Source organism: Danio rerio, chromosome 15 (assembly GCF_049306965.1).
Source record: "Danio rerio strain Tuebingen ecotype United States chromosome 15, GRCz12tu, whole genome shotgun sequence".
Classification (NCBI taxonomy): Eukaryota; Metazoa; Chordata; class Actinopteri; order Cypriniformes; family Danionidae; genus Danio; species Danio rerio.
The window spans coordinates 10,989,155-11,004,321 of record NC_133190.1 but is presented as its reverse complement, the minus strand read 5'-3'; the positions used below and the strand labels follow the sequence as shown (position 1 = coordinate 11,004,321).

The following is a 15,167-nucleotide window of genomic DNA, read 5'->3' as shown; positions in this document are numbered from 1 at the left end:
TTACCCTGTAGATTGTGCAGTAAATAACTGTAAAATAGCCAGTGTTTTGCTGTAATAAAAGGAAACAGTATTTTACTGTAAAAGGAGTACACTGTAAAATGTAATTAGTTGACCTTACTTAAAAGTATGCAAACTCGTTGCCTCAAAAAAATTAAGCAAAGTAAACTTAAGATTGGTGAGTTAGAAAAGCTTGTTTTTTTTAAGTGTGCAGTACTAAATGAAGTAGTACCACTAACACGTTTTTTTAAGTTCATGTAACTTAATAGCCATGATTAGTGTTAACTTAATTTTTTCATTTTGTGTGGATTGCTTGATATAAATTTAACCCCACTTAGAATTACTAAATACCTACAACTTAACACTTTCAGTTCTGCTCACTAATTTTTCAAGTTCACTTAAATTAAAGAAACCAATTTCCTTTAATGGGTCCTTGTTGTAGCTGCCCAGGTTTGGGTCCAACATGTGGCCTTTTCTCTTCCCCATTTCTTATAAATTTTTGCTGTTACTATGTATTAAAGGCAAACACAACACAAACATATAATATAAAAGAACACTCACTGGGTTGATTCAGCTCCATTACAAAATTTATTCAATGCACATTCAAGTACAAAACAGCAGCTAAACAACAAAGTTGTGGTTTGTTCAACTGTATAAAATGAAAAGGAAAAATATAAAATAATTAAATAAAAACATTTCTGTGAGATAATTCTATGCATGTAACAGTCTCCCAATATTAAACAGGTAACTACTGGATGACTTCAGTGCATGCAAAATCAGTGCATTTCTGATCAAAACCGAAAGTACAACAAATGCTTTTGTTTCCCAAAGTGAGCAGTCAAAGGATTAAACCAACACAAATAAAAACATCACTCCTTGGAGTTTGTGTTTGTACTACATTACAACTATGAAAAGTTTTCCCAAAACACAAATGTAAACAGGATAACCTTGCTAGGTTATTTTCTGACATTATCATCTAATAACAACTAACAACTCATTGCAACACAACGTGGCATTATTTCCACCATTAGCATACCTTCATAACATGGTAGACTTTAATGGAATATTCTTTTTTTTTCCTTTGAGAACGTAAATAAGTGAGAACAGTTGCATGAAAGCATCAAACTTTCTCTGATAAGAGGAGAACATTAATGGCTGCAAAGCTTACAAAGTGCTATCTGACAGCCGACGGCTCTTTACTGTTCTAACCCAGAAGACTGTTCTTCAGAGTTAACAGTTTTGGTGGGAGGTTTTTCTTTCCCAGTCCAAGCATCACAGTCTGAATGAAGTTGAGAGTATTTGCCATGCATTTTGGGTAATCCAAATGCAATGCATATGTAAGACCAAACAAAAGACAAACTGCCTGAGGCAAGTTTTTAATATGATCCATGACAATAACTCCCTCCAGAATGATGGCAGTGGAGATGGGCTGGAGGTCCACTGAGCTTTGACCCTCGTGAGGATTATCTTCACTGACAACTGTCAGCACACCAACAGTGATGGATTCTAGGACCTTGTCTCTCTCTGTATCCTACAAAGACACACATTCTTCAGCATTGCAATTTATGCTGTTCTAAAACATTCTTTTTTTAGTGTTGTATTGTTATCAGAGAACATGGTTTTAAATGTTTTCACACTGGATTGTTACAATAAAGCAAACAAAATATATTTGTAATGGTTAAACTAAAGCTATGGAGATACAAAAAGGTCTATACATTCCCAAAGAGTGACACTGACTTTTCAACCTACAAAATACATCAATCACTGTACAAAATGTATATTGTATATTGAGCAGATAGAATTACACCTGTCAACGCAGGTATAGTTTTATGTTCATGCAGAGTGAAGGATTACAAATTTAAGAATATGTTTAAGATCTATGGAAGACATTTTCTGCCAAATTTAAATAAATTAAAGGACTAAAATGAAAATTTAAACCAGATTAACCATTTCATTACAAAAAACTGTATGCAAAATGTGTGACAAAATTGAGAATGAAATGAAATTATTTCATTCTCATGGTGACAGTGCATCATCCCAGTCAAATTGAAAAATAAAATGCAATTGGTGATTTCACATTTCATTTTTACTGCAGTCTCGAGGCAAGACAGCAAAATTAAAATGAAAAGCCAAACGTGAAAAAGAAATTACAAATAGTTTTACAAAGCTCTTTATTAACGCTCACGCAATAATAGTGACAACTCAAATTCAAATTGTAAATTTTAGTTTTCATTTTAATTCCTCTTTTATTTTGGTAAAGTATGTGTGTGTGTGTGTGTGTGTGTGTGTGTGTGTGTGTGTGTGTGTGTGTGTGTGTGTGTGTGTGTGTGTGTGTGTCTGAGTCTGTGTTTGAATCTGTGTGTGTGTCTGAGTCTGTGTTTGAGTGTGTGTGAGTGTGTCTGTGTTTGAATCTGTGTGTGCAAGTCTTTTTGAATGTGTGAGTGTGTGATTGCCTGTGTTGGAGTGTGTCAGTAAGTTTATGTGTGTCCACCTCCTGGTCCAGGTTGGTGCGAGTGTGTCCACCTCCAAGTTTGTGTGTGTGTGTGTGTGTGTGTATGAGTCTTTTTGAATGCGTGAGTGTGTGTGAGCCTGTGTTTGAGTGTGTGTGTGTGTGTGTGTCTGAGTCTGTGTGTGTTCAACTCCAGGTCGCTATGTTTGTCCATCTCCAGGTCCAGTGTCAGTTTGTGTGTGTGTGTGTGTGTGTGTGTGTGTGTGTGTGTGTGTGTGTGTGTGGTGTGAGTGTGCCCACCTCAATCTCCAGGTTTGTGTGTGTGTCTGAGTCTGTGTTTGAATCTGTGTGTGAGTCTTTTTGAATGTGTGACTGTGACTGTGTGTGTGTGTGTGTGTGTGTGTGTGAGAGTCTTTTTGAATGTGCGAGTGTGTGTGAGCCTGTGTTTGAGTGTGTGTGTGTGTGTGTGTGTTTGAATCTGTGTGTGTGAGTCTTTTTGAATGTGTGAGTGTGTGTGAGCCTGTGTTTGAGTGTGTCAGTAAGTTTGTGTGTGTGTGGGTGTGTCCACCTCCAGGTTGGTGGGTGTGTGTGTAAAATTTGTAGCAATAGCAATGTCTTTAAGTTATCTGACACTAAGTGTTGGCCATGGAAATGTATACTTGTCAATAATATTATATGATATATTTAACCCTTTTCTTGTGCCTTGATCAGACTTAACTGCAGCAGCTCGTGTTCTCAATAAAGAATCCTGCTGAAGAAAGAACCAAGTCTCCTGGTCTTCAATTCTAAGTGTCCTACAAGACCAAACTTTTTCTTATGTGCAAGTACTTACAGAGCAGGTCTTGTAGAATTCACTGGAGTCATCACCGAGTAAAATGGGAATGCCTTTGAGGACAACAGAGCGAAGTACTGTGACGTCTGGTGTCTAATGATACACAGAGAGAGAAAAGACCAGTTAACAATTTGCAAGGCACAAGCAGACAGGAAATAAAATAGGTTGGTCTGGATGGTCTCATTTAGAACTTGATTGATGAACTATCACACAGATCAAAAGCAAAATGAACCTACTTACCATCCAGCTCATGTGCTGCATCAGCTCCCTGAGTTTCTGGCCAACAGTTCCCTTTTTTGTTTTGAAAAGTTCAATGAAACGTGGGGCATACTGGTCCAGAGCCTCAAAGAAGTCTCCCTCAAGATTCTTACTGGCGATTCTATTAAACTCAGCAAACACCTGAAAAAGTAGAGAGGAGTGGGTAGGGATGGAGAGGTGGCAGAGGGATTAACATTTCAACAAGTATTTGGATTTCTAGTCACACACCTTGAATTTATTTTTAATTTTTCATTATTTTATTGGTTGAGAACAAAAATTGCTTACCTGTCTCTCTATGAAGAGTGCTGGCCATCGTTCAACCATGTTCTGTACAGCAGGCACCTTTTTTACAATTTCTTGTCTGCGTAGTGGGAATGATTGGTCCATCATTTGTGAAATGAGAGTGCCATTTGGTTGTTTTTTCTTTATTTCTTCCACTAAAACCATTCTGGCATTTTCTAGACTTGTTTCATCATGTCCTTCAGGTAAGTTAGGCAGGTAGTTTGCTTCACCTCTTCTTGGCCGCTTGATATTCTTGCTTGAGGAATCTCCTTCTGGGTTGCCTTTACTTCTTTTGCCTCCATTGATTGCTACATCCTCACATCCAGCTTTTCGAAGCTTTGTGCGATAATTGGCCATCTTAAATTTAAGGCTATTTTTCCAGCCATACCATCTGTGTGGTCCAGGCTCAGTGAGGCAGGGGTGTTTGCTAATCAGTGCTTTTGCAACACTGCTGAAGTTATCATCGTCAGGGTAAGCCTTGAAACTGTACATCGTCTCAGCAAGCTTTTCTAGTATGTCATGCTTCATATCTCGTGGTAGAGTCATATGTGTTTCATCTTTCATATAGGCAAGATCTGCCTGTCTGAGCCTATACTCAACATCTACTGAGAAATTGGGTATGTCAAAGAACTCTGGCCACTGTTGTCTTAGCGATGGTGATGCTCCTACAGGCGACAGGATCTCAGTGTCTGCTGTGCTGCCCTCAGTGTCTGATGTTGTGGTGGGTGATGACAATGCTGTTAAATGGAGAGCCACAAGAGGGATGATTTTGACTGTAGCTCTTTCAGGTAAATCAGTTATTTCAGTCAAATTGCAGAGGGCATTATTGAAGTCTTGATCTTCATACTGCAGTTTAAAGTCATACTGCAGTGACAGTTTATCCACCAGTTGCACTTTGAATTCTTCAATGGACTGTGGTCTCTTATTTAAAGTCAACTTCCTTATATCATCTTCAGCGATGATGACTCTCAGTAACAACCTCTGGTCCATTTTGATAACTGTTTGACTCTCTCAGCATAATATGTGCCGTTTCAGTGTGACAAGCTGCTTGTCTACAACTCTGTAAAGTGAAATCGGGAAAACATCATTTAATTCAGACAACTGAGTGACAGAGAACGTGGGCAAATGGCTACTACAGAGCTCGTACGCTCTAAGATGCTCATTGTACCATGATTTCATAAGTCTGCAGACAAATATTATGTCTGTATTGATCACCACAATCTTTGCTATTTGTCTGAAATCTGGCAGCCCTGAGCACGATCCAACGGAAATTACCATATTAGCACTGTACTTAATGCCATCTATGCAAACAGAAGCTGCTACAAGGACTGTGTTCTGGTTATTCCTGAGATGGAGACGGTTCTTCACATTTTCAGGAAATGAAGCAACCATTACAGACTTCACTTTGTTAATTTCAACAGATGGCTTGAAAAAGGAGGTAGCAGCTAAATGGAAGGCTATCATATGCTGGTGTCTGAGAGCTAAAGTAAGGGGTATGTTTTTGAAGTTGTGAATGTGACGCACAACTTTCTTGAAGAACTTGTGTTTGCCTTCAAAACGCATTGTCCACACATCACACAATGGACCAAAAGTTTGAATTAGTTGAGGATAGTGCTCAATGTAGTGGTGCTTCGGTCGTAGCTTCTCATTCGGGAAAACTTTCTGAAATATATCTCTATGTTCTGCAATCTTGCAGTCAAGAAAGCACACTGACTCCTCTGAGAAGCTTGCAGACACTGACAATTCCACTACATCTTTTAAGTTCATTAAAACCTCCCAGGTTTCATCCCCCTCGGGAATGTGATGACCTATCAGTAGTGGCAGAAGGCGAAGGAGTGTCCAATTTTCATGACCATTTCCTCCAATTGTTGCTTTGGAAGCAAAGTTCTTTGCGATGATCTGGGGTTGGTTTGTTCTGTCTGAAAATGTATATGGAAACTGTTTAATAGCCACATTCAGGATTTCAAGTGAGAAGTATCCCTTTGATATTAGTGCCTTTAAGCACAAAGCCAGTTCAGCCGGAACAACACCCTCCAGAAGATCATGCAAAAGGTCTGGAGGATACCCATTGACAACATGAAAATGTTCCAAGCTTTTACTAAGTGGGCAGCTTCTTTTCACGCCATATTGTTGAGCCATGGTAGGATCCTGCAATACATCTTGCACCTGTCTATCATGATTTTCTTTTGTTCTTGATGGAAATGAGCCTGTCCTCACTTCCTTGTGTTGTATTTCCTCCCGTTTGGCCATACAGAATCGGCACATCTGACTTACTGTGAAGCTCTCAAAGAACCCTCCCAAAGAATGGGCAGCTAAATTATCTGCTGCAACAAATAATACTGTGCCTTTTATGCTGGCTCCTAACTGTTCAACATATACACCCTGTTGCTCAAGAAAAACAAGGTCCTGAATGAGTGGACGGAGAATTTCCCCATAACCATGGTCTTTGAGACTGCTGACCTTGCAAAGTAGAGCAAGCTGAATGGAATGAAGAGAGGAGCGATATTTAGGGTGTAGATTTCCAAGTACCCAGTAAATGGCACATAGCTTGTGTTTCTTTCTGGAGGTTCCTAAGGGGTTAGCCACCTCAAAATCATCTATGTACAAGCAAAGAGCAATCCTGAATTCTTCCTCTGTCAAGAGAGAATTGTCTTTAAACCGGGAACCATCCCTGTGAGATCGGTATCCTTGTGACAAATTTGGCTCAGGTGACATGGCCTTATCTAAAATGTCTCCATTGTTTAGCAATGTCTGCAGCATTTTTAGTACGGGGATATACACAAATGTCTGCTTGTCATCTTTTAGGACAAACTCAACAGGCGTTACCACTGAGAATTCTTTTGAAATGTATGATGTTCGCTTGCTAGTGGTTGACAATGACCCCCCAGTAGAGGTGAATTTTAGGAATACATTATTCTCAGTAAATACTTTAACTATCTCACTCACTAAAGAGTCCTCAACATCTCCACAATGTTGATTTAGTATTTTTTTAACAGATGTATGTAACAATGGCTGTGAAAGCACATAAATTTGATTGATCTGCTCTATAACTTCTTGCAGGGCATTTTCAGAGATGTTAAGAATTGATTTCATTTTCAGAAATAGAGCAGCTACATTATGTTCCAACTGACTCTCCAAGTTCTCCACATCTTCACTGAGCTCAGTAACCTCAAACTCAACCTCATCAGTTTCAGGGGCACTATCCTCGGGTTGAATATTTGTATGAGGTGGAGGTTCCTCAAGTTCATTATGTGACACAATTTCAGGTTTGAATGCCATGTTATTGTGGTCTTGATGTTCTTTGCTTTTATGTGCATTAAAGGTTGAATAAACATTGCTCTGAAAGTTACAGCCTTGATATGGACAAGAAACCTTTTGCTTCAGCTTCAAATGTCTTCGTAAATGGGTAAAAAAGTCAGCATCAGTGCAAGGCTCCACAAAGTCACACAGCTGACAATGGAAAGCAGTTTCACCCACGTTCCCTAAGTCCTTTTGAGTGTGCCATGTTGATAAGTGGACTTTGAGTGCATTGAAAGATTTAAATGTGCACAGGCATTCCTTATGAAGGCATGGTAGTGGTGATATTCGAGTGTGGCACCCGTGTTTTAAGCGGTAATGTTTAAGTAAGTAGCCCCTCTTTTCAGCACAAAATGTGCAGTACTTACATGTCCACTGCATAGGAAACGGTTTGTCGTTTTGAAAAATCTGAAAAGAAAGAAAAGATAATTTTAGCATCAAGCCTAGCAACATAAAAAGACAAAAACACTAAAATGCAGTATCAGATTTGGAATACCAGAGCTATGGGTAAAACTAAATCCTTGCAAAAATCTAATTATCAAGCTTTTAATCAATGAACTTCTTTAAAACTATAGTTAAAAACTATTTGCTAATTTCAAGTTGTTAAATTAAAAATAACATTTTATTGTTACTAATTTTATTAAATAAATGTTTTCTTGATTGAAACAAAGCATTATTACTTAATAATTAATTTATTTTGTTGCAAATAAATTGTGTTGAAAATCATGTATCAAATTTGATACCTGTTGTATAAAATTATTTTCCGAACAATGATGTCACATTTTTGTAATGTAATCAATATAACGCCTACTACAATGCAAAAACACTGTTTTTGGATGATTAAATTAATATAAATAGAAACTGAAATACCATTTTAAAATACATTGTGTGTATTTTTACAATAATTTATAATCGATAAACTATATTGATCAATTTCTGTGTATTTTTAGATGTCAAAAGAATAGAGGAAGATATTACAAAAATTAAAGTGTCTTGAAAATGCCTTCAGCATAATAGTCTATGGCAATTAAAGTGACAGAGAGAAGTTAAGGAAAGAGGAGGATGCCTGACCATGCATGATAATGGTCATTCAGACAGCAGTGATGAGGAAGAATATCAAGAAGAAAATGTAGTTTAGACACGCACAGAAGTAAAGGTCCCAACTACACGAACACAGTCAGAAAGCAGTCAGCAAAGCAGACTCCATCCTTACTTATCTTCCTCTAACTGCACTATGGCACTTTAATTGCCATCTATTATTATGGACTCTGTATATGTAGAGTATTGAAATAGTTTGCCACTGATGAAATGCTACAGGACACTGGAGAACAAATAAGCCTGCACAATATATTCAAAGATGGCAAGTCTATAAACACAGATGCCAAATAAATTCAGAAAGTCCTAGGCATGTACATGAACATGCACCCCATAAAAGGTCCATGTTTATGTACATGTGCTTTTTTAATGTTACAAGGCATGATCCTGATCATTTTCCAACATGGAGAAACCTGACAGAGATAAAAACACTGCACAAGCAATGACTTCTCACTTCTGTGTACCGTGTAAATGTAAAGGGCATCTTTGCTTGAACAAGAACTGAAACTACTAGTGCGCCTACCACAATGTGAAATAATAAAACACTGTAAAATGCTTAATGTAACAAAAAATAAAGAGATAAACTGCCTAAAATGTTCTCTTTTGTCAAAAAGAGAAGGGCAAATTCATTTTTTTGTAATTAAAATTTTCTATGTTTTGAGCAAAAAGTTGCACAAACGCCTGATGTATCAAATGTGATACAAAATAAATATCATGAAAAAAATTTATATTTTTATATTTATATTTTATGTATAATCTGTAGTCCTGGTTATGATGGACTATAAATCGAACCCACAGTATCTATGGAGACAGTCCAGAAATACTAATTAAATCAAATAGTTGAAATTCTAAATATGCACAAAATATTCTGTATGATGAAATATACTATAATGAAATAATTTCAACACACAAGATTTTCTAAGCTTTTGTTGTAATCCAATTGCTCTGATGTAAGCATAACTTTTACTTTAGCATGCAATAATTATACAGTTATTAGTTGAAAATACCTTTTATTGCTGGGATTATGGAATGTGTGGATTGATCACCATCTGCTTGAGCCTGGAAGGGGGCAGTTAAAAAAAAATACAACAATTTAGCACAACCAAGTACATGTGAAACCTGTAACATAGGCCAATAACCCACAATGACAGCTCCCAGTATTAAAATGTACATATTATGTACAAGATGACCTTAAAGAACAATGTAAGCCACTGAGTATGCCAGCAAATATGTTCCCTATCATAGCAGACTATGATAAACTCAGTGTAAAGATCTTTTCAGACAGGTAAACACTCTTGTCTGTAGCGAACCAAGACGGATCTGGGTAGTAATATTAAAATATATTAAAATACTATATTAAAATAAAAGGATACATCCAGACTTGTTCTGATGTTCTGCCTGAGCTTACAAACAACAGTTATAAAACTCAGGAAACTCCCAAACCGCCGGGATCAGTCTCTCATCATCATGCTAGCTGCTAGTCAGTACTCGATGACAAATGTTACTTGCATGGCAGGTGGGCGCGTGCGCGTGACGAGCACGCCCGCGACCGTTAACGTTACTGCTACATTAAAGTTTTTCCTCAATTTTATCGTGACAAAAGTCTTGAAAGTTACCTATTTTCAACACAGAGGAAGTTATGGAAGTTTCATCAAAATAGAGTCACGTTATGTCCATAATATAGTTAGCTAGCGTTAGCCGACATTACTACACACATCATAGCAGGCACAAAACACTGGCGCTAACTTACAGAAACAAAACGATCTGCGCAAGGGTAAATTAAAATATTTACTCACCAAATGAGTGTGCCAAGCACAAGAATCGCTGTTATGCTGACGATAATCACAAGTGCCGTTGAAGCGATGTTTAGGTCCAGCTCAATGATATCCAGCTTCATCTGGTCGGTCAGTTGCGGGCAAGACGTGACATACCGTTTGCAAAATTACGAATCCCGCCACGCCAAGACCCGCCTTACGAAGCAGCTTGATTGGTTGGGGATGATTGATTGATCTGCGCATGCTCACAGTGTCATAAACTTACTTTTTCTAAATGAATCCAGCTCAAGTAAACTGAGCTGGTAAGATTTTTCAACCTCAAAGTACAAGTAACTTACTAAAAGTGAGTGTTAATAGCAGGTTGATAAAAACTGATTAAGGTCAATTTACTATTTTTAATTAAATACCATGTTTGCATTTACAGTGTAGACTTTGTATGAAATTGTGTAGTGCAAAGAATAAATTACAGTAATTTATTTTATGTACTCATTACAGCTTTGACAATAAATAGCAAATTACTGTTCAACCATTACTGTCCCATCCACTCTGATGCTTTATGTTGCTAATTATAGAGACGTGCATTTTGAAGGCTGAAAACAATGATTTGGGCATCACCACACACTCCCACAGGCTGTCTGTCTTAAAAAGTTTTCAGAAAATGCTGGCCCTTTAAGGGAGTCAGGTGTTTGATTTGTTTACTGCTGAGTGTGCTTCATTCTCTGTCCATCAATTCAGATGTAGAGTCTGATATGTTTTAGGCTTTAAATAAGAATCTACAATGAGTAAGTAAAATGTGTTCAAATGTTTTTAAGGGTTTCTAAAATAAGGCTGTGTTTTAAGTTATATTGTTGTTATCTTGAACTGTGTACTTGAAAGCTACATTGTTAGCTAGTTAGCCCCTCCTCATATAACTTCTTACATTTATTGTATATTGCATACTGCCATAATGTACAGATGTTAACAGTTTTATGTATCTTTCTGCACTCTTAAAAGTGATGTGTTAAAAATTTACACAAAATATGTGTTAAACAGGTCGTAACACATTTTGTGTTACTACGGACACATTGTGTGTTAATATTGTGCTTAACTGTTTACACATTGACTGTGTTAAACACATTTAAACAGTATGTTGGAATACAATGCATTTTTGCCTGTAGTCAAATGGCACTGTGTTATGAGTTTATGTAGTTTATTTATCATGATGGTAATATAAAATAAGCATTTGTGAGTATGTGGCTAAAAATTCTATATTTCGGGGTTTATACTGTGAATTTCTGCACGCGCATGCGCAGTGACGTTCTTTTTCAACTGACGCTCTCCCAGAGCTCTATCGGATAACGCACCTCTCTGCCTCAGGTGAGTGAAATTCATTAAAATTCGTCTACGATAGTAAATATTTCTTCCACTCTGCGTGAGAATGTTTTGTGTTAGTTGTCCAAGAAGTTATTTTTGTTACTTTTATTATGTTTTCATGTTTCGTACTCCTGATACACGGGACTTGGCAACTCTGTCATGTAACATTAACTTTAGCCGCGCAAGCTAACGCATCTGGCGCGTCTTTTGTAAAGCTGCGTTGGCACTTGGCAGAATTGTTAATAATAAGTTACATATAAGGCGAAAGACTTACCCTAAATATGTACTGCATTTTGGTGTAAGAGTTGCCGTCACTTTAAAAAGCCTCTGCGTCTCTGACACTCGAGGTAACGCTACCAGATATAATTTATGCATTTAACGTTACGTTATTATCATAAGGTTATTTAATATATAACCTTATATGAAGCTCTGCGGCAGGAATTTAAACATAAATCCCTTGTCGTAACGTTAGTTGGGTGCTTTGTACAGACACCAAATGGCGCCGAGGTGTGAGCAAATTCATAAACAATAGCTAAAATATGAAGATCTTTAATGTACTCAATTTTGCGCGCCATTTTGTGGTACCCTACTAGTCGCATACTATTTAAAAGTGTACTTTTTATTGTCATACACAGTTACAGGTGTTTGTTTTCTCATTGTGCTGTATGAATTTCTCTCTTAGGAGATGGAAGTCGAGGAACAAATTACACCGCGTTCTTGCAACTGTCTTCATAGACAGAAAGGAAATATGGAGAAAACTATTCACAGATGGCAATGTTGGAGATCTGATAGCCTTAGTCAAACAGGTCTCAACTATCTTTTGATTGAATATTGAAATTTGACAGATTTTCAAGTTCATTGACACTGATGTAAATGCAGGAGTAAAGGAGCTTGGCAAATTTCAAATATATTATATTGCAAGCAACACCCCGGACTCATTAGAAAGAAGTGTGCAGGTAAAACATTAATATATTTCTCCCTTTATATTACTATAGATAAACGTAAACAATTAAATAAATAAAATGTTTTGGCATTTCTTAGTGTCCTTTAACAGATTCAACTCAGACTGGCAACACAACTAGTTTGCTGACGCTGCTTGAAGAAAAGCCTCTTCAATCCTGAGAGAACATGAAGACTGTTAAAAAGTTGCTGTCAGTGTCCTTGTAGAGAAACATGGATTGTGAGTATGTGGTTTGTTTATTTCATGTAAGATGTATTTATTTGCAAATTAAATAAATTACATTTATTTAAATAAGTTATATATTAAAATAAATTCTACATTTAAAAAATATTTCAAATAAATACATATAACAATTTATCCCAATCAATTCTGAAGTACCACTGTTTAGTCAATTTTTTGTTTGTCAATGTTTGTGTATAAGCAATTTATGCAACTGTATTTGTTTTTTACTTTTTTAGCTATCCTTCTGGTATAGAAAAGCTGGTACTAGCAAAAGAGATTCTGTCATTGTTCCCCTCAGGTGCCCTTTGGTGAAAATGAGGGACATGAGAATGTAAGAATGTTTTTACATTATAAACTGAATTTATTAGGAATGTGTATATAAGTTGCTCATTTATTTGACTTTCATTAGTTCTGTTTTTACATTACTAATGTCAGGAGGATTTTTTTTTTTTTGCTAGGCCATCACACAGTCGGACGGAAGCTTCAACAGAGCCAATGGGTGTACAGTTTAAAACATCATCATTGTACACCGCAACCTTCTTCACCAAGTCCAGATGAAACCGTACCAAGTGAGTTGTTGTCTCTGATAAAGAAGATGCGACCAGACAATTTATCATCAATAAAGACTGCAATCAATCAAACCTTCAGTTACAGAAGAAGATGGATAACAACAAAATCCCTTCAAAATCTCTTGCTGAAATCTTCAAGGACTATCCCAGATTTCTTGACATGCCAGCTTTGGTAATAGACATGCTCAACTAAGACAGAACTTTACACAGACATTTATTTCATAATTGTAATATTAATATTTCTTTGTTTCTGATTTCTTTCTTTCTTTAAAGATGGACATTGAATTTTCCAAGCTCACAGATAGGAACGAAGACTTGTTTGTCCAGAAAAGGGAAGGGACGATAATTCCAGAACTCAAAGAAATAGCATCTTGGAGAAGAATATTGACATCAGACTCTTACTGAAGATGGCTGACAATCAGCATGATGGTATGAGTTTCAGCCAAAATATCTGTTGCATGTGCACACTTTTCTAAAAATAGTTTAAAAGATAAAACTTAATGTGAATATTAATATTCTATTAAAGATATTAATTTCTAATATATTTTGTTTAAATTCTTATTTTGCATGTGACCTGTATCTTCACTTCAAGATGAGCTGTTAAACTGTTAAAGATCCTTATTCATCTTCTTCCACCCACTGCCTCTGGGAGAAGTGTTGCTGGGAGTAAATGCTGTGTGACTTCTGCTGTGTCCTACCTGTTGGAGCAAGTGCCGGTATAGTTTTTATTGGTTTAGCTTATGATAAATAAAATGTTTCTAATGCAGCAACATTTTCTTATGCTTTTTATTGTTTCATTCCTGAAGGCTGGTACCACCGTTACATCTTTGCTCACTGAATCCATGAAAGGGACCCTGAAGTCAGCTCAGCCGCAGTTGGTTTCTATTGGTTGTCTAGGACATGGATCCTTGTACGTGTACGTGTACTTGTAGCTGTGGCAAAGAATGACTCTTTTGCTCTTCCACTCGATCCTGAAAGCCTGACCTGTGCTGTAGACAGACTTTTCAAATTCTTCTGGCTGTGCAATCTTCAGTATCCATGCCAACTGTCTTCTGTTTTTTTTTTTTTTTTGAGTATATATATATATATATATATATATATGACTTGTCCTTGTCCCAGTCATCTTGCACACGATTAAAGGTCATGGAATTAATTGCTAAGGTGCAGTCTTGTACCTAATTGAAATAAGCATGTACACCTATCCAAAGTGTCTTTAAAATGATTTTGTAATTTGGCATTTAAGGGAAATGCATGCACTCTCTTATAGTCACAACCTAACTTTAATTTGTAGTCAAAATCGTTGCCCTAGAACATATCATAATTTAAATTCCTTTTTAAAACATCTCAACAGATCATTTTAAAATTAATTCATGCCCTTCTGAAGAGTCAGGACACACAGGGAACAAGAGTTTTAAGAGTTAAGTATTTTGATGAACATATTTTTTTCTTCAGTGTTATCAGAACAAATCGTTTTCTCTTTGCTTTGCTGCCTGGGGACTTAATAGATTACAGACCTCTAGACATTTTGTGATCAGCAGTATGTATCTCCTAAATACAAAATATTGTTTTAAACATGTTAGTGATTGAAACTTTGGTAACACTTTATAATAACTACACACTATAAATCATTTATTAAGCATTAGCAAATGGTGAATTCATTAATTTGTAAAGCGTTAACTCTACATTATAAGACATTAGCGGTTTACAAATGCTGTATTCTTGACTTATAAGTAAATGTTTAATGTGCTTAATAATTGTACCTTCACACTTTGCTTCTGATTATTTTTTCACTACTAAATTAAGGACTGCATTATTTACAAACCATTTGTATTTGAAAGTATGAATTATAAAAGTACAATTGTTAGGCACATTATAAATGTGCTTATAAGTCAAGAAAACAGCCTTTGTAGCTGTATTTAGAAACCCATTACTAATGTCTTATAATGTAGATTTAATGCTTAACAAATAGTGAATCAACTACTGTACTTGCTAATGCTTAATAAATAATTTATATTGTGTCGTTACTATAAAGGGTTACCTAAATGTTTGAAGTGTTTTGACTATATTTGACAATGAT

At 36.4% G+C, this 15,167-nt stretch overlaps 1 protein-coding gene and 2 long non-coding RNA genes across 8 annotated transcripts; 2 read left to right on the top strand and 1 right to left on the bottom strand.

Moving 5' to 3' along the window:
* Positions 1–562: 562 nt before the first annotated feature.
* LOC793824 (sterile alpha motif domain-containing protein 3) lies at positions 563–10,109 on the bottom strand. Of its 6 annotated transcripts, none has more exons than XM_073923400.1 (7): positions 9,584–10,109; positions 9,218–9,269; positions 7,484–7,523; positions 3,822–4,555; positions 3,519–3,677; positions 3,279–3,371; positions 563–1,528 (listed from the first exon to the last, which is right to left on the bottom strand). In XM_073923400.1, exons 3-7 carry the CDS (start codon positions 7,494–7,496, stop codon positions 1,202–1,204), a joined length of 1,326 nt encoding a protein of 441 aa, XP_073779501.1. In that variant the 5' UTR covers positions 7,497–7,523; positions 9,218–9,269; positions 9,584–10,109; the 3' UTR covers positions 563–1,201. The 6 variants fall into 6 exon arrangements, with proteins under 6 accessions (XP_073779501.1, XP_001333660.5, XP_073779500.1 ...); XM_001333624.10 differs by having other exon boundaries at positions 3,822–4,878; positions 10,007–10,109; XM_073923399.1 differs by having other exon boundaries at positions 10,007–10,109.
* A 2,286-nt stretch (positions 10,110–12,395) lies between these two features.
* Positions 12,396–13,082, top strand: LOC141377767 (uncharacterized). Its single transcript, XR_012390633.1, has 3 exons — positions 12,396–12,518; positions 12,758–12,852; positions 12,980–13,082. It is a non-coding gene; the product is annotated as an uncharacterized lncRNA (long non-coding RNA).
* Positions 13,083–13,414: 332 nt separating this feature from the next.
* Positions 13,415–14,028, top strand: LOC141377766 (uncharacterized). The gene is made up of 3 exons (XR_012390632.1): positions 13,415–13,519; positions 13,683–13,806; positions 13,897–14,028. It is a non-coding gene; the product is annotated as an uncharacterized lncRNA (long non-coding RNA).
* The last annotated feature ends 1,139 nt before the right edge of the window (positions 14,029–15,167 follow it).

Coding starts and splice junctions, on each gene's coding strand:
- LOC793824 (XM_073923396.1), bottom strand. CDS start 7,496: ATGCAGTGGACATGTAAGTACTGCACATTTTGTGCTGAAAAGAGGGGC.